At 46.0% G+C, this 24,935-nt stretch overlaps 1 protein-coding gene across 1 annotated transcript in view; it reads left to right on the top strand.

Annotated features, from left to right (window-relative positions):
- Window positions 1–16,003, top strand: part of LRRC14B (leucine rich repeat containing 14B) — a 53,934-nt gene extending 37,931 nt beyond the window's left edge. The window contains exon 2 of the mRNA XM_069620598.1: window positions 15,209–16,003. Within this exon, the coding sequence (XP_069476699.1) occupies window positions 15,209–15,857 (649 nt within the window). The 3' untranslated portion in view covers window positions 15,858–16,003. The remainder of the gene's footprint in view (window positions 1–15,208) is intronic.
- The last annotated feature ends 8,932 nt before the right edge of the window (window positions 16,004–24,935 follow it).

Raw genomic sequence — 24,935 nt, forward strand, 5'->3', positions numbered from 1 at the left:
GTATTTTTGCATGAATAGTTTTTTTTTTACTTTGTTTGCCAGGCCTGTCATCTCTAATGTCGTCATCTACATGTACTGTGTATTTGCACTACCTTGTTATCTCTTTAAAATAATATTTTATTTATTTCCGTTATTTATGTGACCATATGAGTTTGCCAAAACAATAGTAATCCTTCAGGTTGTCTAAATGAGCTAAATGAGTACTACTGTATAGCCTATGTGACTGATGGACGGCAAAATAAGTTATCTTGACTCGCATAATGGCGATGAAAAAATATTTTTTTATTATGCTCGACTAATTCCAATACTCTTAATTTGGCCAGGAATTCGTTTTATATGCGCTTCATTTTTGGACTGCTCCTGTTCTGCATTTTACGTACTCATTTACTACTAAAAGTGATTTGAAAAGCTTTCTCTGAATCGATAATGTTTTTCTTGTGACACGCCCACTGCTCTTTCCCGAAGTGCTCATGACAGATAATTGGTATTTATACTGTTTAACACTATTAAAATATGTAACCCATTTTGCTAAAGGCAGCCCCTCTGCACTTGGATGCATACACGGCTCGTAGGGGACGCAGCAGGAGTTGAAAAATGCAAATGTGTGAGGGGTTATAGAAGTACAGTTCCATTTTTGTGTCACAAGGGAGAGGAAATCATTGAATGTGTTATGTGGCATTTGGAAAGGCCTCAATGCTCAAACAAGCGGTGGGCTCTGCAATTCTAGAGAACCGTTGCCCAACAGCAGAGAAGACGCGTTCTAAATGAAATGTATGTGTAAAAGAGTTCCAGGCCAGGCGGGTGCGACATCTCCCAAATTCCACACACTCGTTCGAATTTTAGCAATCGGGAAGCGCTCTCTTCCCTGCTTTGGAGTCGGGACTAAGTCTCCTGTCGGGGGACGGGTGGGCCTGGGCCGCCTGCTACACAAACTAAAAATAAGCAGAGCCCCGCTGAGGGAAGTAACTAGGCCGCACCACACGTGGCTGTGCTCAGGCTCTTTCCTCTCGCATGACGGCACCCATGCCCTAACAAGGAAGAGTGAAGGTGGCAGTGAACAACAACACACACGTGACCCACCCCCACACCTCACCATAAGTAATGTCATTGGCTCAGAAGAACAGCCAATGAAAACTGTACATTCTGTTTTACTATACAGAATTGATCAAATACTGCATAGTAACAACAGAATGTTAGTTTTCATTGGCTGTTTGTTGTTTCACTGTAGTCTCAGGCCAAGCCAGCCATGGCCTGCAACTGCAAGCAGCGCGTGCAAGATAGGTTTTCAAACTCAGTCTCAAACAAACAAACAAAACAATTACATGTGATCCGTTGCCGCAGTTCCGATGCCCAAAAAAGTGTGTCGGTGTTGCCCACCAGCAAACACCTGCTCAGATTAAGCACTGCAGATGGAGACCCAGCTGTTCCTGGCTCTTTCTAGATTCTGCTGTGTGGATTGCCTCACGCATGTCATTAAACTAATAATGGAGGTCCTTGGACCGGGAACTCCCTGCACCTGTGCCCTTCATGCATTACCATGCGGCACCCATTATATCCTCATTTATATCCATATCTTCTGTAAATAACTGGGTAAAATATTTGTCCTAGTTTTTAGCTGAAACATATGCATGGGGCGGGACGATGGAGAGGCAATGCTATCCACTGTATGTTTAGCTATTAATTTCCAAAATGGCTTTGTATCTTGCTTTTCTGCTGCTGCCTTAAGCTGCAGCCGGGCTTATATCAGTAAATCTTACTTTCTTTTTCTTAAAGCCACATTTAATTTTCCCCACATGCTCCAACAACCTCAGGATTTAATGCAACACATTTCAGTGCTACCAAAAGTGATTTACTATACATTTTCCATAATGGGTCCAACCAAGATTTTCCCGGCATTGCAGAGAATCTAGCCCCATAGTTACCCCGTAAGGATTGAGTTACAGTGGCTATTAGTCGTTCAAATGCTGCCAATCTATACACATGACTATACCCCAGTTCAAGGCATGTTAAAATATCTACCATCCCTACCATTCAATATATATAGACAATCCATTGCATTTATCCCGCTGTACGTTTTTGTGTCTTCTTAGGGTTTGGGGCGCACTATCATGATTAAGATTAGCACTACCATGAAACTCTTCCCAAAAACACATCACAAGTAGGTTATGGTCACTTTCCAAATAATCCTCTACATCGAAGTAAATTAATATGTCCTAGTAATCGGCTGGACAATCAGGTAATCAACAATGGCCCTCAAACTCCCATTACTAAAAGGATATCTGGGCTTATTCTGCCATTAACTGTCCTAAGAGTGCTGGTATGAGTCATCTCAGTGTGGGCAGTATTTGAAACAGAAATTGGAGGTCCACTTAGGGGCTCGCAGGTTCGGTTTAGGCTAAGTGGTGTGATGAATTTGATGGTGTCAATACTTCTTTCCCAGTGGTGACCTCTCCCCATATGGCCAGGGGACATCAGCTGCTACCTGATCCTTACCCTGGTGGTGGCTACATGAGGGAGGAACAGATGGGTGGGGGAGACTACCCCTAGGAGAATATCATGACGTCATCGGATGAGACATGGTATCCCCCATCTTCTTTTTCAGGATACCCCATCCATGCCTAAAGCCTTAATGGATTACTGTAATACCTCCCCTCATTCACTGACGGAAAATACCTTCTCAGCTTCTACTTGCAAGTCATCTACAACTTACCCTTCGAGAACAATACCCTAGACTTTCCAGACTTTACTTATAAGAATTCAAGCATGAACTTCCATTCCCATAACCATCAAAGTACTGTGACGAGGAACATGAATAGACGAATGCAGACCAAGGAAAGCCAGGAACACATGTTGCGCCCTAGTCTTTGTGAACGAATATATGTGCCCGGGAGATTTGAACCAGTGGAACAGCTGACAAGGGCTGAGAGTTGCTGGAGAGAGGAAGCTGACTCTCTTGGAACGAGCAGAGAGAACATTAGTCTGGAGAGAGGGCCGTGGAGCAGACCGGCTCCAGGACTGAAAAGTGACATGCTGCAGGAACACAAGGAGCCAACAGAGGGCTCTCCAGTGTTTGCAGGTGTTTTGAAGCAGTCTTTGCCTTACTAAAGCTTGAAGTCACGAAGCAGAAGACACCAGCAGAAACCACAGGAATGCCAGAAGCCTACAGAGGGCTTACCGAGGTTCGCAGGTGTTTGGAAGCAGCTTTTGCCGTACCGGAGTCTGAAGACATGAGGCAGAGAAACCCATCAGAGATCGCGGGATGCTGAACAACCAGTTAGCGAATATGGCAACCAAAGAGGAGACGCTGAACAAGCGCTACCAGATGACTGTGAAAAAGGGAGAATACGCCGGCCAAAGCCAGTGAGACCACCCAGGAGAAGCAAGGATGCCGGGCATATTGGCAATTGCACCAGAAATACACATTAACAGAGTATAGAAAAGAGAGAGCGAATGTGTACTTCATACCAGAGGGAGAATACGCCGGCCAAAGCCAATGAGACCACCCAGGAGAAGCAAGGATGCCGGGCATATTGGCAATTGCACCAAAAATACACATTAAAAGAGTATACAAAAGGGAGAGCGAATGTGTATTTTGTACCAAGAAGGAACGAGGGGAAGATAGAGTTTTCATGATTATGAGTGTGTACGATGCACAGATAAAAGAAGCCCTGGCAGGATAGAATACCAGGCAAATAAACTGTTAGGTGAAGCAGAAACAAGATAATATTTACCTTGGAGAGGTGTGCAAAGCCCACCTAGAAAGCCCTGGCAGGACAGTATACCAGGCAAGTGCAAGTGAATGCACCTAAGAAAGCCCTGGCAGGAGAGTATACCAGGCAAGTGCAAGTGAGTGCACCTAAGAAAGCCCTGGCAGGAGAGTATACCAGACAATTGCAAGAAAGTGTATTCAAGAAAGCCATGTTAGGAGAGTATACCAGGCAATTGCAAGTGCGTGCATGAAAAGGAAGCCCTGGTAGGAAAAGTACACCAGGCAAACACAGATTGAACATTGTGTAAGGAATACATGAAAGAAAAGAGGTACTTAGAAAAGCAAATCAGGATTAGCAAAACAGTTTTGTTAACCACTGGAGGAGGAGTGGAAACCTGGTAGGAGAGTACACCAGGTATCCTCACAAGACAAAGAGAGAAAGCCAAGTTGTTTGTATATTTCATCAAGAGAAAGCTAAGGAACTGACATTGGTGAATGAGCAACCAGGGGAAGAGAAATCCCAGGGAAGGAAACCACCCTCTGGAATAAGGAACTTTATACTGTTGGAACATTTATATTGGAGTTATGAATTTTCCTTTTTGAACCTTTATAAACCACTCAAGGCCAAAGATATTACCCTTTTCACATTAGAGTTTAGTTTATTAGAGTGTGAGGGCCAGACTATTACTTTGGACACGGGACAGTTTTGCTTTGGACATTCTGACTTTGACAGACCCTTAGTTTTGGTTATTGGTAGGGAAACACCTCTTAGAGCAAAGACAGAGAGGCATTTTCCCAACCCCTTCTTTTCGTTAATGACAATCTTTGACCAAAAGCATGAATCTTTTGTGTCCTAGTCTCATTCCTGGCTCCTCAGTGGGTTCACACATGCCCTCTGTTTTCTTTATGAGCAGCATACAGTAAATTAACTTCAGGTGTCTCCCGAGTTGATGCTATTACAAGGCACACGTTTATTTAAACTTCACCTAGCTTAAGGTAAGGAGGTTACATCATTGTTTCAATAGATTATATGCTTTTGTTAGCATATGCTGCGTTTCCCTTCCTTACAGCATGTACTATTGCTGCAAGGTTTAGCATTGATGTGAATACAGTTACTTGGTGGGGATCCTGCTAATAGCCTGCCCTCTGACTGGGACTGAGGGACGCAGAGGTGGTGGCGTTTGGACCGCAAGATAAGATCAGTTACTGATCTAGTGGTTTTAGCAGCACACACACACTCTTTAATCAGTTGAATTATATATGCAGTAAGAGCTGTTTTGCTAAAAGCTCACATGCTTGTTTGCAGGGTTGATGCATGAAGTCCTGCCCTGAAGAAGGTGTCTTGAAAACCCTTACTCTGTTGAAACGTCCCAGTGAAGACCTACTAACTTCCTCGGCGCTAGAGGAGTTAGGAGCTCATGTTTCAGTGCATATGTGATTAGGGGAATGTGTACACACATTTTATGGAGACATAGGCACAAGATTAATAGGAGAAGGACCCTGGTCCTTATCAATGAGTATTAGAAATGGAGCACAGGAATGAATGACTCCTTGGTTGATTTATCTTGAATTGGTGCATGAATAGAGAGCTATCTCTTGCTGTTTATCATCGTATTTGTTCATCATGTTTAATGTGCACATCATTATTTTTGCAGTTTTGCATTTTTGTTTCATTTTTTGTAATGAGTCTGTCTCATTTTTAGCACACGCACTTTCATCCATTGTTTGATGCATTTTATAATGTGTATAGCATATATTGATATTGTTCTTAGGTCGGAGGTCAAATGCTGTTCCCGTCTAATGAGGCCGCATAGGTTGGCCCCTATGAATGAATTTTTTGAGAAATTAAATTGAATATGTTTAATTAACAATGTGTTCGTTTAATGAGTTCTTCGTATGGGGGTGTGAGAGTGCTGCACTATAAAGGAAATGTGTCTGCTTCTTGGTCCACTACCGTAAATGACGTGCAGGAATACGTTCATTCGTTCAGGAGCCTGTTTGTTTTCATTTTGTTGATTATTCGTCCCTAGCTCCTGGACATTAGGGGACGTCCCTTTAGTATTTGCATTAACTGTCCTGATGCCTAAATAATGAAGAAGGTGGAAGAAGGCCCTGCCTCTAAAATCCTCCCTATCGGCCTTCAGTGTAGAATTCACTATGCCTAGGCTGCTATCCCCATTCCTGCCAGGGCTTTCTTAGATGCACTCACTTGCACTTCCCTATTGTAGACATCCCACAAGCAATGTCCCATTTTAACATAAAACTCACCCGCAATCACCAGAATATCATGTTGGTGTAATTTCGCAAAAATGTGATTATAGAAGTTTGAAAGGGTAATAGTACTGCCCTCGGTATTGCTGGCCTGAAAAAATCTGAATATTCTGTATCGTTGTTCTGTGGCAAATCAATGAGCAGTGTAAAGGTAAATGGAGCATCACCCAGATCGCTGGACCACCTGTTACTCCTCCTTTCCCCCCTTCTCCTGGCCTTCTGATGAAAGGCATTGTACCCATGCAGGTGTGGGTGTAGGTCATTAGACCTACACCCACACCTGCAGGAGAATAAAGTCAAAATGACTAACATACCCAATGCATTCCAATGTCCTCACCTTTGCCCCCAATCCTGCTATTTTCCAGGCCATAGGAAGTATACTCAGTGGAACCCTTCAATGTTGAGCTCTCCAAAGTGTAATGCAAACACTTAGAGGTGGGGTACATTACATGCATGTATATGCAATTTTGTTTGAAAAAATATATAATTGCATTAGAGTCCAGCTTGAAGGCAGAAGGATTGCAAGATGTTCTCAGAAAGAGGGGTGTAGTGCACTTACACCCCGTTAGAGTGCTCCTTCCTCTTGAATAGACTGTCCGGGAGTGAGAAGCGCACCCAAGAACAGGAGACACACTGAGGAACCAGGGGAGACTGGTCAGGCAGAAGGAGAATGTGAAGGGAGCTGCAGGAAGATAGAGGGAAAAAGTAATTACAGGCCCCAATTCCTGATTTTTCAGAACCCCCTTGAACATTTTTCTCCTTACTCTAAAAGGTGTGACAGGGGTCTTCTGCAAAAGTCGCAGCAGTATTCCTTATGGCCAATTGGGAATAATGGACATATACTGCCTTTAAAGGAGAGGAGGGTATGTTGAAAGACGTTAGGCTTTCCTCTGCAGAGACAGTGGGCCTCATTATGAGTGTGCCGGCCCAGCAACAACAGTGCCAGTAAACCTTCCAGCACTGTTGTTTTTGGACTGGCACACTACGCCTCTGCGGGCAGCTGCCGTCCCGCCCGCCAGGGTCAGACCTGGCGGGTAGAACAGCACCGGCCCGCAAAGTTTCACGGAAGCACGGGCACTGTTATTAACGGTGCCAGTGCTTCCGTGGTCCCCATTCCCATGGAGTCCCCTATTGGACTCCATGGGAATGGGGACTTACAGGATTTACCCCAGTGTTACTGGGAAGTCAGGCGCCGGTAAAATGTGCAAGTCTGGCGGGAACCTGTCAGTTTTATCGGTACGGTTACCGCCGGGCTTGTGATGAGGCCAGTGCCTCTAAGTAGGCCTTTGAATTTGTTCCCATGCATGTTACTTGGGTGAAGAGTGATTCGGGTTTCGGAGGGGTCTTAGTCGATCACAAAACAAACAAAAGTCTGACTAGTCTGTCCTGTGGTAGGCAGAAATAGAACAGAGTCCGTATATAAATTTGCAGGATTGCCGGTGCCAGCAGCTTTTGTATGCTGCTCCTTCTGGGTTTCCCTTCGCAAAGGTCCACTCATTTTTGAGTTGTGATTCAATTGCGTTTTCGTGTTCGTGACACACTCTGCCCACGATTCAGCAACAGCAGGATAGATTCAGAGAAGAGCTTGGGGAGAATGGGGTGGTTTCTGATGGTATCTTGTGTGCCCCCTGATGGTGGTTAAGCACTGCCATGTTCTTCGCTGCCGTTCCTTGGTTTCCTTCATGCCTCTCACTAAAGCACTGGTAAGGAAGCTTGACCCTCGGGCTGCATCTGACCCCAGGGCTGTACACCTAACAACACGTTTTCAAGTTCTGTAGCACTATACACCGAGGTGATACCTTCAGGTTCCCGCAGAATCTCCCGCCTTGCTCTTTTGGGGTGCTAAGTGAGGGGGGGGTCTATCTAAACTCCCACTCCCTTGTCAGCCATTAAATCCCTTATTCCCCAAAAGCACACTCTTTCACTTGACCTTTCACCCCCCACAGAACATACAACCAGATTCTTAATATAACACAAGCTTTCAGGCCCACAGTCTTCAGTCCTCTTTCCTCAGTTCTTGCTTTCACTAAGCGGCTTTTGGAGGAGTATTTAGTCCCATGGAATAGTCCTTTAAAAGTACAAATCAGGTTTGCCTTCTCCTGCATGATCCTCATGTTGTCGGCATATTGGCATGACTTGATGAATGTCCTTTTTTGTTCTTGACAGGTTTCCCATGGGTTCTTCAGCATAGGATCCCTAGGTTTGCTCCCGCTGGCCCGGTCCTATGGGCATGCCATGGTCTCTGGTTCTTTCTTTGATTTTTGTAACCTTGGCCGGGAGTTCCTAGCTTTGCATTTACTCCAGCTGATGCAGTCCTCTTTTCTGTTTAGGATGTTATAGCAAAAAGGGGTACCTTATGTTTCATTAAGGTCCATCAATGGTTACGTTCCACCTTTTCCCCATCTGTGGTTTTAGCATTTTCTCCATATTCCCTATAGGCGAGCAGGCAGAGACCAAGCCTGCCTTGTTAGGTAAGGTTTCTGTTTCTGGGAGGGCTCTGTTCGCTGCCAATATTCCCCCTTTCTACTGAATGAAATTCCAGGCATTTCCACCTTTCCCCCTCCGTTCAGATGTTGTTCCTTGAGGAGATTTTATTAGGATGTTTTATATCTGCAGGCTCTCCTCTATGATTATTTGATCTTGTAGCTCTCCTCTCTTAGATATTTAACTATCCTATTTAGCCAGGAAGTTGAGTTTCAAGCAAAGAAACTGAAAACACATAGAGTTCCCTATGCACCCCAAGTTATGCGCCCTGGGCTCCATTGCCCTATATACCCATCTGAGTTATTTTGTGACAGGGCTTCACAGCCTGACTATTGTGGATTGATTTTTCAGGGCATTTCCCTTGCACCGCCTCTGTCAGGGCCAATGATTTGACCCCTTTTTCCTCAGATCCTGTAGAGTTTCAATGGAACACACAGGGCAATCGTCAAGAGCATCATTCACACCCCAGGTGATTAGTTCAGGTATGTACCATCCCAGTGCCATTCCCCCTATCTGGGCGCTTTGGGTAAAGCCACCCATACTACAGGGAAGGCTGTCCAGAAGATGCTCGAATGTGGCATCATTGATATTATTTGTTCTAATTTGTCTGGGGAAAGTGCCATTGATAGGGTGTCACCAGGTGGAATATCGCCATTTTGCCTAGTGTCCCGGTTCTTCAGAGCCTTAATTTAATTCTCTCAGTTGGGTGTATCTGTTGAAATTACTTCTGCCTGGCCTCTATAAAATAGAATATTAAGATTTTGAGGATGCTCAGACTCCATGGACTAATGTGAAATGCCATCTCATATTTTTCAGTATAATTTTCCATACATTCTGATTTCCCCCCTTGGATAGTGCTTTGTCGATGTTAATCAGATCTTAATCTAGATCAGAAGAATAATCACACCAGAACCAATGTTCTCCTTAACAAATCAGTCAGAAGTTTAGGATTCGAAGGAAAAGGCCCCCCTTATTCTCTGAGGAATTATCCTTCTATATTAACCTTTTAACTGCCATGGGTCCCTCCCCCCCAGTGCCCAGTGCCAAGGCCTTTTTTGGTGATTTTGGTATTTCGCCATTCATTGCCTTCTAACGTGTTCTGTTTTATTAACCTCTTAAGTGCCAAGGACGAGGTATCTCGTCCTTGCCAACAGGGAGGTAATCCCAAGGATGAGATACCTCTCCTAGAAGGAGACGACAATTGTGGCATGCTAGACGTCTGTTAAAGACTGCAGCCCCAGCTGTGTTTTTGTAATTCGGTTTCTGTGCAGGATTTTGCCACCCATGCTCTTGTTAGGTCAGTTGGCCACAACTAATTATAGTTGGAGCAGGGGTGCGAGTGCAACTGAGTATCTCCTCATGAAGCACCAGTGCATGCCAGGCTTGCAAGTGAACGATCGAGTCTGCCTCTCCATTTTCTACCTCTGCAGGTTTCAGTTTGGATGATTGTTGTGTTCCGGTTATAAGGTTTGTTGGGGGTTTAATTAATCTAAATAAGATGAAGGCACCGAAAAAATGAAGAACACTCAGCTGTACTACATTTCTGGTGCTCCACATTATAGATCCCCTCAAAGCCGACCTGCCCTGTCAGAGCCATGCACCAGCTAGCACCTGATGTTCACAGTGGCAGTCAGACAGCAGCAGATAGAAAATGGTGTGACCGCACACACAGAGGTGTGTCACACGACAGGGATAGCAGCGGAAGCAGCAAGGACAAGTTCTCCAAGTTCTCAATAGGGCTAGGTGTCTCCCAGTAATTCTTCAGAATATCTAGTGAGCTTGAAGGCCTGGATTGTAAGAGGCTCTAACACCCTATTTCCCACAGTCCTCAACAATGGGCCTCATTCCGAGTACGGCGCTAACCAATGGCGCTATTAACGCCTTGGTTGACGCCGTACCCGGACCGGCAGCGCCTTGGTGGATGGCGGAATTACCGCCCCATTCCAAGGTTGGCGGGGCGGTAATTCCCCATTCACCAAGGCTCTTCCCCATTCACAAATGAGCCCCCATAGGGCTCAATGGGAATGGGGAAGATGCAAATAACGGTGACCGTTCATTACGGTCACCGTTATTGGCTTGGAGGCCCCTTTGCGCCCTCGACTTTAACACCTGCTCAAAGCAGGCGTTAAGGGCGAGGGCACAAAGGGAACTCGGAGTATGGCGGTAAGAGATCACCGCCACCGGTCTCGTTACCGGTGGCCGCTATCCCTTACCGCCATACTCGGAATGAGGCCCAATGTCTCTTCTTGGTTCTCCGTCCCTGGTTTTAAAATTTCCCACACCATGTTTCCTGCAGTTCTCCAGCTCTAGTTCGGGGTGTTCGCTCCCTTCTTAGGGCCAGTGGGTGGATTCTGTAAGTTGGGCTGTGAATGACGACCGTATGACAGGAGGATGCCCTAAAACTGGGATGGGATTCTAACTTTGTTCCTTCCTGCCTCCCTCTCTCTGTAGGCTCTGCTCCTCCAGCTACCTGCTCCTATTGCTCTCTCTCTCTTGTGGGCATCTATCCTCAAGTCTCGCTCCAACCAAGCTTTATTCTAGGATGCCAGTCTTCCCTTTGTCTTCGGGCCACTGCTGTCTCTTCAACAAGCATGGAATCACAAGGAGACAGTGCGAGGTGTCAGAAATGCGAGATGGACACAAAGGTGTCGTTTTCTCAATGTTTGCCACTTATTAAAATAAAAAGGGTTGAGATAAACACCTATCTTTCCCTATCCTAATGAGAATGTCCCTAACTAGTAAACTAAAACTAAAGAAAGATGAACTAGTGTCCAAAAAGCATCTGACCCGTACACTAATAAATATAACGCATGTGTACAAGGAATAATTGGCTGTCTTCAGTTCAACAAAACAGTGCAAACGCTGAAACTTATAGTTTTCAGAAAGTGCTCCTTGTGACCAGATTTGGGATCCCTTCCCCTGGATCAATTCAGGAATACCCTTGTGAAAATTCTGTTTAAACAAAGTTCTGTTCAGTTCAACACACAACATAATTTCCATCCACTGAGTCCTTCCACTTGGTAAAGTAAATGTCTCTTTCACAAATACTTGTTCAAAAACCAAAGCAATTGTTTTCCTCCACGGCATCCTTCCTGATAAGGTGAATGTTTCTTTCAAATAACACTAGTTCATAAACCAAGGCAATTGTTTTCCTCCACACAATGTAAGGGAAATATTAGAATATCACAATTATTCTTCAGTGGAATGATTTTGTCAGGATAGCACAGCAACTACCCACTAGTTTGTCAGAATGGTAAAGTTAGCAATTTCTTTCCACAATACCATTTTACCACAACCACATTTCTTTAAAGCAACTCTTTCTTTCCCGGTATACTCGCCTGCCAGAACTAACTACAAGTGGTCCCTTTCCTGGTTCACTCTCCCACAAGAAAGGAAAAATCTCCTACTGCTACAGTTGGTCTTTTCTGTTAGTGGCAATATGGGTTACAGATTTCCCCAAACTAGTGTCTCAGGAAAGCAGAATTGCGCCCTTTTGCCCTTTTATCTCTTTTTATAGTCTCTGTCCTGTTGGCAAAGTGGGATACAGGTTTCCTCAAGTTGATGTTTCATAAATGGAGAATTCCTTTTTGCCCTCTTACTTCCTCTGGATAGCCTATTGGCTGTTGACAAGGTGGGTTACAGTTTTCCCCAAGTTGATGTTTCATAAATGGAGAAATGTGCCCCTTTTGCCTTTTTATTGTACTTGCTCAGTATTCAGAATGGTCTGATTTTAGCAAACGTTCCACTCAGAGCACCCCAGGGTTACCTTCTCTTGCAGGCCAACTCACTGGCTTTGTTTGGCGTCTCCGTGTTGCTCCCTGCTGCTGCGACGGCCCATCGGCAGATCGGTAATACGATTGACATCTATTCCGTAGCTCCACCACCTGCACTGCCCTTCTCTTGGGTTTCTGCGTCCTCCAGCACATCCAGGGAACCTGCATCGGGAGCACATCTCCCACACAACTGGGCTTTTCTTCCTGTTGCTGGCTACAACTCTGCTTGCTGCTAGACGTACTCTGCAAAATCGCATGCCTTCTCTTCCCACGTCAACTTCTGCTGGCCTTCGCACTTCTACTGCAGTTCAAACCGCTTCAGTGTCTTTCCCCACTGCTTCTGCCTCTGCTGCTCCTTCCCTTCTCCTACACAGCTGTGGTCCATTTTCAGGTTTAAATGTACCAATCAGGTGCTTTGCTTTCAAACAACTAGACTACATATTCCCTTCAGAGCCACCTTTGATCCTCATTGACTCTTGGCCCTTCTTCCACGTCCGAGCACCACAGGAATTTGGGACCTAGAAGTCCATAATGAGTCTTTTATGTCTATTCCTTTCTATTTGATTGTTGAACTGGATGTTATCAGACTTAGGAGATGTTATATGAGTGATGTGTGACTTAACATTAAGGCTAAGATTTCATGGCCATTAAAAGATGTCACATCTGATTAAGGAACTCCCAAGGTATACAATTTATTCTGTCTAGGTAACTTTTCTTCTTTGGGTATCCTCATGAGAGGGACATTTGTAATGACAGCATGCCATCAGATTTCTGGGAAGTACAGGACTCTCATCCTCACAAGAAGATGAATACTCCGTCTCTCCCAAAGGAGACAACCATCTCGTCCCATGTGATCCTCCCTCATGGTTAGCATCAGGTAGCGGCTGCCTCCCCCAGCCACATGGGAGGAGATCTTAGGCTGGAGTTTAGTGATGACTCAGCAGGATTCATCACAACAGACAGAAGAATAAGCGGCTAAAAATGTTTTACGGTTGAGAAGAGAGAGTATGTAAAAAGTCAGCATAGTATTCTTGCTTGGCTAAAAATAAGGAGGACTCATAGGAGGCGAGAAGTGAAGAAAGACAATGGGCCTCATTCCGAGGCTGGCAGTAAGGGGTTAGCAGCGCCGGTAAGGGTGCCGGTGCCGTTAACACCTTACTGCTGCATTACGAGGTCCTTTAGCGGGTCTCGCTAAGGGCAGCTGGTTTTACGAGGCGCCCTTAGTGGGAGCCACTAAAGGACCCGGGAGCTAATAAAGGACCCGTTATTAACGGGCCTGTTGTTGGCTCCCTCCCTATTCCCATTGAGCCCTACGGGGGCTCATATGGGAATGGGGATGGGTACATTGAATGAGGAATTACCGGGTCCTCCAAGGTTGGAATGGCCCGGTAATTCCTCATTCAAGGAACCCGGACCTGAGTTTGGAGGCAGCCATGCCGCAAATAGCGGCATTGGCTACCTCCAAACTCGTAATGACCCCGAATGTCTCCTAAAGCGTCTTCCAGCCTCATTGACTTTTCTCTTGTTAGCCCTCTGTGTCTGCTTATTCTAGCCTTATGGATCTCTTGATTCCCCTTCTTCAGGGTCCGTTTTTACTCACCATCCTCAGCCCCCCCCCTCCTGTTTCCTCCTTACCTCTGTTTTCTGGATCATTCCTAAAGCCTCATGCCCCTGCTCTCACAGCTTCCAGGGCCTTGCATCAGTCGCCTCTCTGCAGCTCATCTTCCAACTACTCATCTGCATGTTTTCAAGCTTATTTTCTTCACTTCTCCAGCCAGCTCCGAATGAGCTCCTCCTTTTTCCTTCTCCTGCTACTTGCTATGCCTTTGGCCCCTCCTTACGCCCTCTGTTTGGTGTAATTGGACTCAGGCATGATAGATGGGATGGGAATTGTCTGTCGGGCGCCACCTCTGGGGACAGCTTCAGCCCTGTAGTGTGACCTGGGATTGGCTTGTCCCCCCACCCTGGGTGGTCCTCCCTTTGCATGACAAATCCTGGAAGTGCATTCCAGCCTTTCTTTGAGGTAAGGGAACCCGGGTGTGCTGTGTTAAAACAAAGAAAACATCAGGAACTTGGAAGTCATTGTTTTTGGATGGGTCTCTAGTGTCTGCTGGACCACAGCTCTGAGAACAACATCTACCATATTGGAGATCCTAGCTCTTTCCTTCTCTTTATGTCACAGGAATAGAGAGTGGCTGAAGGTCTCTGGGATTCAGGTCCTGCTCTTGCTTTGGGTTGATTTGAAGTGGTTTCTGCACCTGCAGAAAGAGAGCTAAGCGTGCAGGTGCTGATGGCTACGCGGGAATGGTGCTCCTCAATTCTCTTAAAGGGGCAGATGTATCTACAGTTACACTGTGACAAGCTCATGCCTTCTACATGTGGCGTGGTATGGATAGCCCTGGTATCCTCCCGAGGCCACCCCTGGGTCCAGTATCACATTGCTTGTGGAAACACCCGACCCCCTTTCACACCCTCACCATTCACCAATTTGATCATGCATGGGACTTTGTCACAACTCCCATATTTGTTATTTTTCAGTATGTATTTATTCCTGTTCAGTTTTGGAAAAAGCTATTTTGAGCTGCAATTGGTGACGCAGAGCATTACATCAACACAATATGCATAAAATTGATATCAGCGTAATAATGTATTTGGTATTTCCCTGCTCTCATTTTCTATCTGATCACACAAATAATGGAATTATTTTAACTCTGGTACTATATTCTTAAGAAATGAAACTGGCATATGGACCCGGTGTACAAAAAACATTTAAGGATTCCATATAACCTTGTAAATTCCACAGGAAGATATGAATACAGTGAATTGAAGATAGATCTTACTTGTAGCTCGATATCACAACATGTTGTATTTTCATTTGCTTATCAAGAGAATTCGTTTACAAGTCATTGCAGTGATCAAATATGTTATAAAGGATTTGTACACTCAAGGTATTTTTCTTTTATCCCTGCAGTCCACTCAAGACTCCTTTGAAAGTACTGGATGTTGGAAATTGCTCCTTGAACCACGCTGACATGGCATATCTAGCCAACAGTCTCCATTCAGAGCATCTGCAGGTACTGGATCTCAGTGGGCACAATGTGGCAGAGCTCTACCCATCAACCTTTTTCAAACTTTTAAATCGTGCATCCCGTACCCTGAAGACTCTCATCCTGGAGGAGTGCAATATTGGGGAGGCGCATGTGCACATGTTGATTCTGGGATTGACGCCTTGCAGGAAGTTGACAGAGTTTAAGTTCCTTGGGAACCCTCTGTCAGCGCGAGCCCTTAAATGTCTCTTTAGTGCATTTGCTGACTTCCCGAAGCTAACCTACATTGAGTTCCCAGTACCGAGAGATTGCTACCCTATGGACGTTACGTACCCACTCGACGAAGCCAGCCTTGTTAAATTTGATCGTCAACGATACGAAGAGGTAAAAGAAGCACTCAACATTATCTTACTTAATGCAAACCGCTGCGACATACGGGCATCCACACCGCTTTTTGGGAGCTATGACCCTGACATTCATGAGACAAGCAATGAGCTTGGGGCTCACTTGCTGAAATCATTTAAAGATGCTCTGGAGAACTTCACCAAGACTCTTCAAAAAAAGAATGAATGACATTGTACAGTGAAAGAGTACTGCAGCGCAGTTCTGCTGCCTATTTACAGAAAGTGATTCTTCAATACTGTGATGAAAACTGACTTTATTTTCAATTTGTTAAATTCAAATATGCTTAACAAATATATTACAATAAGCTGTTTCGATGTTCTTTGCCTTTGTGCCTTATTCATGCTTTGTTGTAGTCTCCACCCAAAGGTATTCCATAGCTCAGTTCGGAAGAACACTTTTTAATGAAGCAGCTGAGAGGAAAAGGCAAGTACATTGGATGATACGTCTCTTCTATTAAATCGACTCTGAAAGGCATTAGGCAAGATAGCATAAAGGTTGAATTGTCACAAATGTATGATTTGTGGGCTGCAACACCAACAACATGGCTGCAAATCAGTTTGAAGCCTTGTCACTGGCGTTGCAGCCCACAATCATACATTTGTGTGGAACTATGTGATATTATTGAAATAAAATTCTGCAGCCAAAAATACCAATTTATATTTATTGTGCACATGTCAGTGCACATATATGTGGGGGGAGATCCCCACACACTGATACTCCCCTACAATATTTATTACCCTAACCCACACCCCACATAAAAATGTGCATTTCGAAATTCGGCAGTTTCGGCTGCGATATTTTGGAGTGACACCCCTGTGTGCCATGTCAACCTTTATTACATCCTATTAAAACTGAAAAAGTTTGGTATTCCTAACATGTTCATTTTGTGAAAATTGCCAGCACTTAAGGTAGACATAATCGGCCGCATTCTGTATTGGGCGGTATCTATAAAGCCAGCGGATATGGTAAGAAGCACCAGCAATACAAGCCATTCCAAAGCTCCCCACATCTGTTAATTTGAAAATGTACATATTGCATCTGGAAATACTGCCCGCAACACAACTGCCAAAGCAAGACAGCGCTAAGTCCAGCAATGCCATTCTACAAATGCTACCATCATTAATGAACAGAAAATAAGTCAAAGAATAGGAGGATCATGGCTTAAGTTAACGGTATACATAGGCCGTCATTACGACTTTGGCGGTAGCCATGCCGCTATTGGCGGCATGGCTGCCGCCAAAATCGTGTCCGGGTTCCCAGAATGGGGAATTACCAGGCCATTCCGAGTTCGGAGGGCCCGGTAATTCCTCCCTTCAGGAACCCGGGCCCGGACCTTCCCCATTCCCATTTCAGCCCCCATTGGGCTGAAATGGGACATGCAGAGCGGGTCCCGCGGGTAAAACCAGACGTGCAGAGCGGGTCCCGCGAGGGGACCTCGTAATCAGGCGGTACGGGGTTGACGGTGCCGGCACCTTTACCGGCACCGTTAACCCCTTACCACCTTACTTATAATAAGGCCATACACTAGACCAAAGCAGCCAAGGCAGGGTAAATGACACAGCTGCAACCCAGGAATACCCAGAAACCATACAGTGATGTCAACTCTGAAAATGACTGCATTTGCTCTCAGCTCATGTAAAAGAACAGAAACACAAGCTGCTGCTTCTCCATAGGCATGCATGCAAAAAGCCATAATGGCAGATCAGTGGCTTGTAAACAGGAGGGCCTGCATACTTGCAATGAGGAGACCTAAGCATAGAGGGATCAACATGGGGAGGAAAAGAAAATTAGCATGAGACAGAACATGTGTACACCGAATAGCGCTTCAGTCCATAGGTCAACCCGGACACACTAGAGGAGATTGAGTGGACATCACAGCAAATACACAGAGGGAAGAGGCCACCCACCCCTCATGGAACTGACCACTGCTCCAAAAATCTGCTCCACTGATGCCTTCCAAACTACTGTGGAACTAGGCGCTGCATTTAGCCACTGGCATCTAGTTGCATGTGCACCAGGTTGTGTCAGCCTTCGATGTACCTATGAGATCCCACATTGGGATCCCATACACCAGGGAAGATCCACACCAAGGAGGACTTGTATTCCAGGTAATACCATGCATGGCATGCTTAACAAAGCAGGGGGCATTTATTGTATGCTCCTTTTCATTTGAGCTCCATGCATCAAACCACATGTGCACCCCAAAAGATGTGCTCGGACCTGTACACGAAGCCTACCTCTGTGGTAAAGGACCAGCTGCAGGGAGGACAATGTGGTGATTTGGGGCTGTTTTGAGATGGCACACAGTCATGTATTCATTCTGAAACTACAAATGGTATATCAGCCTGAGACAGTACAAGTCCACCAAGCGAAAGGATGAGAAATGAAAAGGGTTGGAGACATGTAACATGAAAGGTAAAGGCGTGCATTGTAAAGAGGGAAGGAAAACATATTAGATCCAGGAGCAATCTGTGACCACAGTCATGTCCCAGAAATCCTCTATATGTTACACAGGACCGCCGGGTTGCTGCACAGAGCCGGTTCGTTCTGCGTTCTCAAAGGATGCATGATCCTGTGGCGACCTAAGCCTTGGAGGGGCTTCCTGGCATTTATGGAGTGCAAACTGATTACTGTTCAATTACTCCTCACTACCTGGGTGGGCTTCTTCTGTACAAATAAAAACATATCAAAGTGCAGCAGAGGAAGGACCTCTGCGGTTGCCAAGATATGGGCTGTGCCAGGGTCATGTGACTGGAGTAGGGCACTGATGCAGATTATTTATTTATTTGTCACACACCAACACCCACAGGCATCAGGGCGCACATCAACACAAGGACATTTCAGAAGACAGGACACAAAGGTCAGTTTAGAGAACCCTTTTACTCAAATGGTAGGGTTTTTAGGGGTTTTCGGATGGCCAGCAGGTTTTCTTTCCTGGCGAAGGTCTGTGGGTAAGATGTCAAGATGTTCCAGGCTCGAGTCGCTTGAACCGGGAAGGACCGACCATTCCCCTTTACTCGTTTCACTCTAGGGGGAACTAGGCGTTGGGTGTTACTTGAGTGCAGGGGTCTGCTTGGTTCATATTGTTCTAGTCTCTGCTTGTGACAGGATGGCGCATTCCCATAGTGGCACTTGCGGGTCAAGGTGGTTACCTTAAAATGCACTCTCTCAGTCACTGGCAACCAGTGCAGCTCTTTCCTGGCAGCGGATATATACTGTCTTCTCGAGATGTTACTGACTATCCTAACTGCCTCATTTTGTACCATCTGGAGCTTAAGGACACAATCCTTACTGGCACCACTTAAGAGTGCATAATAATTGTCTATTCTTGGCATAATAATAGCTCTAACCAGGGTTTCACAATTCTTGTGGTTAACAAAGGCTTTAACTTGCCTCAACACTCTCAATTGTTACTGAGATTTCTTAACGGCTCCATCCACATGTGCATCTGCTCCATGGGAAGCCTCTAAGAAGACACCAAGGGTCTTCCCCTTATCCAATACAACTACACGCAACATCAAGGCTAGACTATTTGGCATCCAATTTTGCCCTCGCTTGGACGGTTGCGAAGATCACGAGTTCAGTTTTAGCACTGTTCAAGCACATCCAGTTTGTTGACATCCAGGTCTTTACAGAATCGTAAATATTTGATAACCTGTCCAGTATGAACATAGGAAAGTACATTTGCTGGTGAGGGGATTTCAACGGTACCTTCAACATCATCCATACAACTAGCACTCACTGCATCTTGCATTTCCATCGAGACAATCTTGGGTTGTGCATATTTAGTATTGACACATTTGCAGATAATGGCCTCACGCTTTACTTTTTGTGCTGCTAAAAGTAAAACCAGCTCTGGGTGTAGTCCCATGATAAGGTATCAAGAATGAGGGGCTAAGAAAGTAGAGCAACTTAACACTTCCAGGGGGGATGCATGACCACCGCAGACCAGCCTAAGCGCACTGGCAATAACCCACTGCCGACGGGATTAAATGAACTACAAATTAACCAAACCTTTCTGCCATAGTACTGGGCAACCTTAATCGATTCTATACATAAAAACAGCACAGCATTTCTTACGTGCCAGCAGTCAAATATCACCAGCCAATGCCTAGTGGTGAGTGCAGATTTTGCACCCTCTAGAATTGAGGTGGCAAGTGACTTTTTTATGGATGGCTAGTAGCTTGCTACTTGAATATTTGCACCGTGCTTACTATGTACCACATAACCCGCGGCCAGTTCTCAGGTGGCTGCAGCAAGATCCTCATTTGCAACCACAGGCTTCAGAGTTAATACACAGATGCGCACCTCATGCTTCCTGATCTGGCTGCGGCAAGCCTGCACATGATGCGTCTTCAGAACATGCTGAAGGGCAGTTGTGAGATTGCTCGCCCTTGTGTCCGCAGGTGCAGTTGATGTTACAGAATGTGGGGAATTGCTTGTGTTGGGCTGCTATCACCATGTCCATGTGATGCCCCGTTCTTTCTCCTCTGCAGCACTTGTGATTTTGCTGGATAAGTCGTTGGTGATGCAGTGGCGGAGCCAGGGAGGGGGCAGGGTGGGGCGGCCGCCTACTCTGGCTCCCGATGGTATACAGTGTGCCCCTCAGCCCTCCGCTGGCACCCTTTTATCCACCCCCCCCCCCGGCACCAAAGGTTGCCTCTGCTACTGTGGTGATGCAGTGTGTCTACTCACACCGGCTACTGATATAGATGCCGTGCCCATGAATTTTGAGTTCCTATATTTGTACTTGTAGGTGGGGCAGATGTGATGTCTTGTGTACTTGATTTAACCGTAGTGACACTCTCGTTCTGGTAGGGACAGGTGTGGATGCATGTGTGTCAATATGTCACCTACTCGTCACCTGTGGCCCTATGGCAATTGCTGGTGTCGACGTTTGTGGCGCAAAAAGTAATATCGGCTCTATGATGACATCTGGAAATAGCAGAGGCTCTCAATGCAGTGTTTTGGCGTGTCAAGGCAAGCATGCCTGAAGCATTTCTCTATGTGTGCTCAAGTGAGCGACTGGTGCATACGTCATGAACTTTGCCTGGTGGTGCAATTGCTTAAGGGAGACGTTGGCAGAGAAGCGAAGATGTCTATGAAATGCAAAGACACTTCGGGGTGTCATTTTCAATATGCCAGAGTGATGGCCCAGAGTGGTAAACCAGTGTGTAACGTTTACCACTCGGGGCACCGTAATTTACGGTGCCGTAATTAGCGCCTTCCCCATTCCCATTGAGCCCTATGGGCCAGAAATGGGAATGGGGAAGGGGCCATGGTGAATGGGGATTTACCGCCCTGCCAACCTTGGAATGGGGGGGTAAATCCGCATTCCACCATGGCGGAATCCGGCATGGACCACGGTGCTATTAGCACCATGGTTGGTGCCGGTGTTGTAACGAGTCCGCCATGGTGGAATGGGGAAATACCGCCCCATTCCAAGGGTGGCGGGGCGGTATTTCCCCATTTCACCATGGCCCTTCCCCATTCCCATTTTCGCCCCATAGGGCTCAATGGGAATGGGGAAGGCGCTAAGGCCCTCATTACAACCCTGGCGTTAAGGGGTTAACGGGGCCGCAAAAGGTGGCGGCGCCGTTTACCCCATAACGCCTGATTACGAGGTCCCTTCGCGGGTTGGCGATTTTAACGCCTGCTTTTCGCAGACGTTAAAATCCAACCCGCAAAGGGACCTTGGTGCTAAGTACGGTGCCGCAATTTGCGGCACCGTACTTAGCGCCTTCCCCATTTCCATTTAGCCCTATGGGGCAAAAATGGGAATGGGGAAGGGCAATGGCAGCATGGGGAATTACCGCCCCACCAACCTCGGAATGGGGCGGTAATTCCCCATTCCGCCATGGCGGAGTCGGTAAGTTACCGGCATGGACCATGGTGCTATTAGCACCATGGTCCAACGCCAGGGTTGTAATGAGGGCCTAAGTACGGTACCGCAAATTGCGGTACCATAATTAGCACCGAGGTCCCTTTGCGGCACCCTACTTTAACAGCTGGTAAAACCAGCTGTTAAGGTCGGGTCCCACAAAGGGACCTCGTAATCAGGCGTTAAGGGTTTAGCGGCGCCGACACCTTTTACGGCGCCGCTAAACCGTTAACGCCAGGGTCGTAATAATGTGTGTTTTATGTGTCATGCATCACACATATATGAATGGAGCAAGTGCTGAATAACCCTGAAGTCCTATGTGGATGTGTGTGTTTAGACTGCTGGGAACTACTGATGTCACCTTACATGACAAGGGCTGTATGAGGCTCGCTGCTGAGCATAATGATATCACGATGTGTTGCAGGCATCTGCATGTTTTTGGGTGGGCAGGTTAATATTGCGCAAGCGCGTGATCATTTATATGGTAACAACATCATCCATGGCCCTGCCTTAGGGAAGCCCAGTGTTTGCTGCAAGCAGAGCAGGCGTTTATTCAAATGAGAGTGAACCAGTCTCTGCCTGTGGTACTGCACTCATTGCAGTGCAGGTCTGAATTTTGTATTTTATTTGTACTGATATTGTGCTTTGCACCAATGCGCCAAACAAATGAAAGACGGTACAGCAAATGAGAGCAATGCAGCCACAAATAAACCAGTTAAACGGAGAAAAGATCATCTTTGAGGTGAGTTCGAAAAAGAGGGTAAGAGGAAAGGGACCAAAGATGAAGCGGGAGCGTATTCCGTGCAGCGTGGCGATCAGAGCAAAAGAACGGAAGCATGATTGCACACATGGAGGACGAGGAACAGTAAGAAGAAATTGGGAGCGTGAACGGAGAGATCGGGCAGGGGAGTAGAAGCACCAGAGGAGTAGCCAGCATTGTCTAACAAGTGGACCTGAAGGTAGTTGGGCCCACCGCAGTGACATTAACATCTGTAAACACCTACTCAGTGCTGCTGAGTGGGCATTTACAGATTTCGGATGGACCTTGCCCACTCAGGCCCAACCGGGTCTACGCCTCTGAAAAGCACACAAGGGAATTGACAGCTAGTGTGGGAAGAGATTTGAAGACTAGACAGATGAAATTTAATTTGAGGCGGCACTCAAAGGGAAGCCAATGCAACGAGGAGAGAGCTGGAGAGATAGAGTCACGAGAAGACAGAGACAATAGTTGACGAATAGAAGAGTTATAGATAGATTTAAGGGATCTATGTGATCACTACGAATATTTGACTGCAAATTACCAAAATGTTGAATTTCGTTTCCCCCACCCCCTTTCAACCACATATGCACTGCTCACCCCCTCCACACATATTATTTACTTTACCCCGCCCCCCACATATATATGTGGTGAAATTGGGATGTCGAAATTCGACATTTGCACATTTGCAGTAAAGGTATGTGCAGTGATGGGTGTATATGGATTTAAGAGGACTCAACCATGAGACAGGAAGGACAAAGAGGAGACAAGGACAGTAAAAAAAGCATGAATAAATGTGTGAAGACACTAGCAGTTTAGAGGCATGAAAAGAAAGAAAAGGCCGAGCTATTCGAATGTTATAGAGATGTGCTTTACAGGAACGGGATATAGAAGTGAAGACTAGAGATAGACTCCAAGATTTCAAGCCACAGGAGAGATTGATAAAGTAGAGGGAGGAAAGGAGATAGAACTAAGTGGGAGAGGGGGAGGCACCATAGAAAAGGGAAAGAAAAGAACCACGTTTTTAGAGGAATTGAAGACTAGAAAGTGATCGCCCCATCCATAATTGGATGGTCAATAGGCAAGAAGATATTTTGTCATGGATCAGAGGCGAGTAAGTGTTGCATGACAGTGTTTTGCAGCTCATTTCAGGAATGGTGTGTCCTTCACATGCCAGATTTGCTTCTTGGGTTTCGATTTTTCTTTTTAATTTCTGCAAAGAATAAATCATAGCCTAAAACACAATACAAATATATATCAACCAATAGAAACAATCCACTGTGGACAGAAACAAAGAAAGTGCTGGTTGTAAAGTGTGTGGTACATTGAAAATGGGCCTCATTACGAGCATGGCGGTAGCCGTGCCTGTATGGCAGGGAAGGCTACCGCCATGCTTGCTACAGGCCCTGCCACCCGCGATTGGGCAATAACCGTCCCATTATGAGATGAATGGGCCGGTAATTGCCCATTCGCGGGTGGCAGTATTACTGGGCTCCCGATCCCCATTCTGCTCTATAGGGCAGAATGGGGGTGGGGAGCCTGGTTGCACCGGCAGTGTTGATAATGGTGCCGGTGCAATCACGAGTTATGCTCACGGGTGCATCACAGCCCTCCAGGTAAGACCTGGCGGGCTGTCAGGAACCCGCGAGCAGAACTCGTAATGCGGCGGGACGGTATGAACGGTGCTGGCGACTTACGGCATCATTCATACCGTTCCCATCACTATTATAATGAGGCCCAATGTCTTTACAACAGGCCTTACTACAAGGCAATTGACTTTACCCCTTGCAGTCCGATACTAACTATCACCTTAAACCTATTGACCCAGATCATTGACAAGAATATAACAATCCTGAATTGTTTCAAAATATGTTTGTTCTAAAATAATAGACTCTATTTCATCAAGATTCTCAGTCAAACCCAACTAGCAATAAGCTGATTGCATTAAGCAATATATATCGGAAATGGATCAGGCGGCTTTGTATCACCTCACACTGCTCGACAAGGTTAAGCCCTTCCTCCCACCACAGGGGCTCTCGGACCACAGTACAGGGGCTCGTGATTGCAAAAACACCCTCCTTGCTGAGTCACTCCCTGCACCTGACCCCTCTCAAGGCAGACCATCATCATAAGTCATGCCGCATAAAAGGTTCCAAGATAATTGACTGCATCACTTCCATTTTGCATGACCTACAGTGGGTACCTATAACTGCCAAGATTCTCTTGAAAATTGCCTGCATCACACACTAAGCAACCACTGCCCGAACCCTGCTTACCTTGCTGCCAAACTTGACATCTCTGGTGGCACAAGCTCCTCCAGGAGTCAGACCATCATAAGGCATGAAATACAACTGGCACACAGGGAGAGGAGCAGGAAACAGTCCTCCTCTGCCCAGCATACTGGAATGCCATCCTGACTGTTGCTCCAGCAGTTCAGAAAATAACTTAAACCTCTGCTTTTTAGCAAACTCCTAGGTCTGACTTAGGATCCACTGTTTCTGAATTACCACTGCTCCGTGACTGTCTTGTAAATGCACCTCTCTTGTTCTCTCTAATGCATATAAAGCGCTCTGTGGATCCTGGGCTAGTTGTGTGCTATATAAAACAC

This window comes from Ambystoma mexicanum, chromosome 5q, assembly GCF_040938575.1.
Source record: "Ambystoma mexicanum isolate Mex_15411 chromosome 5q, UKY_AmexF1_1, whole genome shotgun sequence".
In the NCBI taxonomy this organism is placed as follows: domain Eukaryota; kingdom Metazoa; phylum Chordata; class Amphibia; order Caudata; family Ambystomatidae; genus Ambystoma; species Ambystoma mexicanum.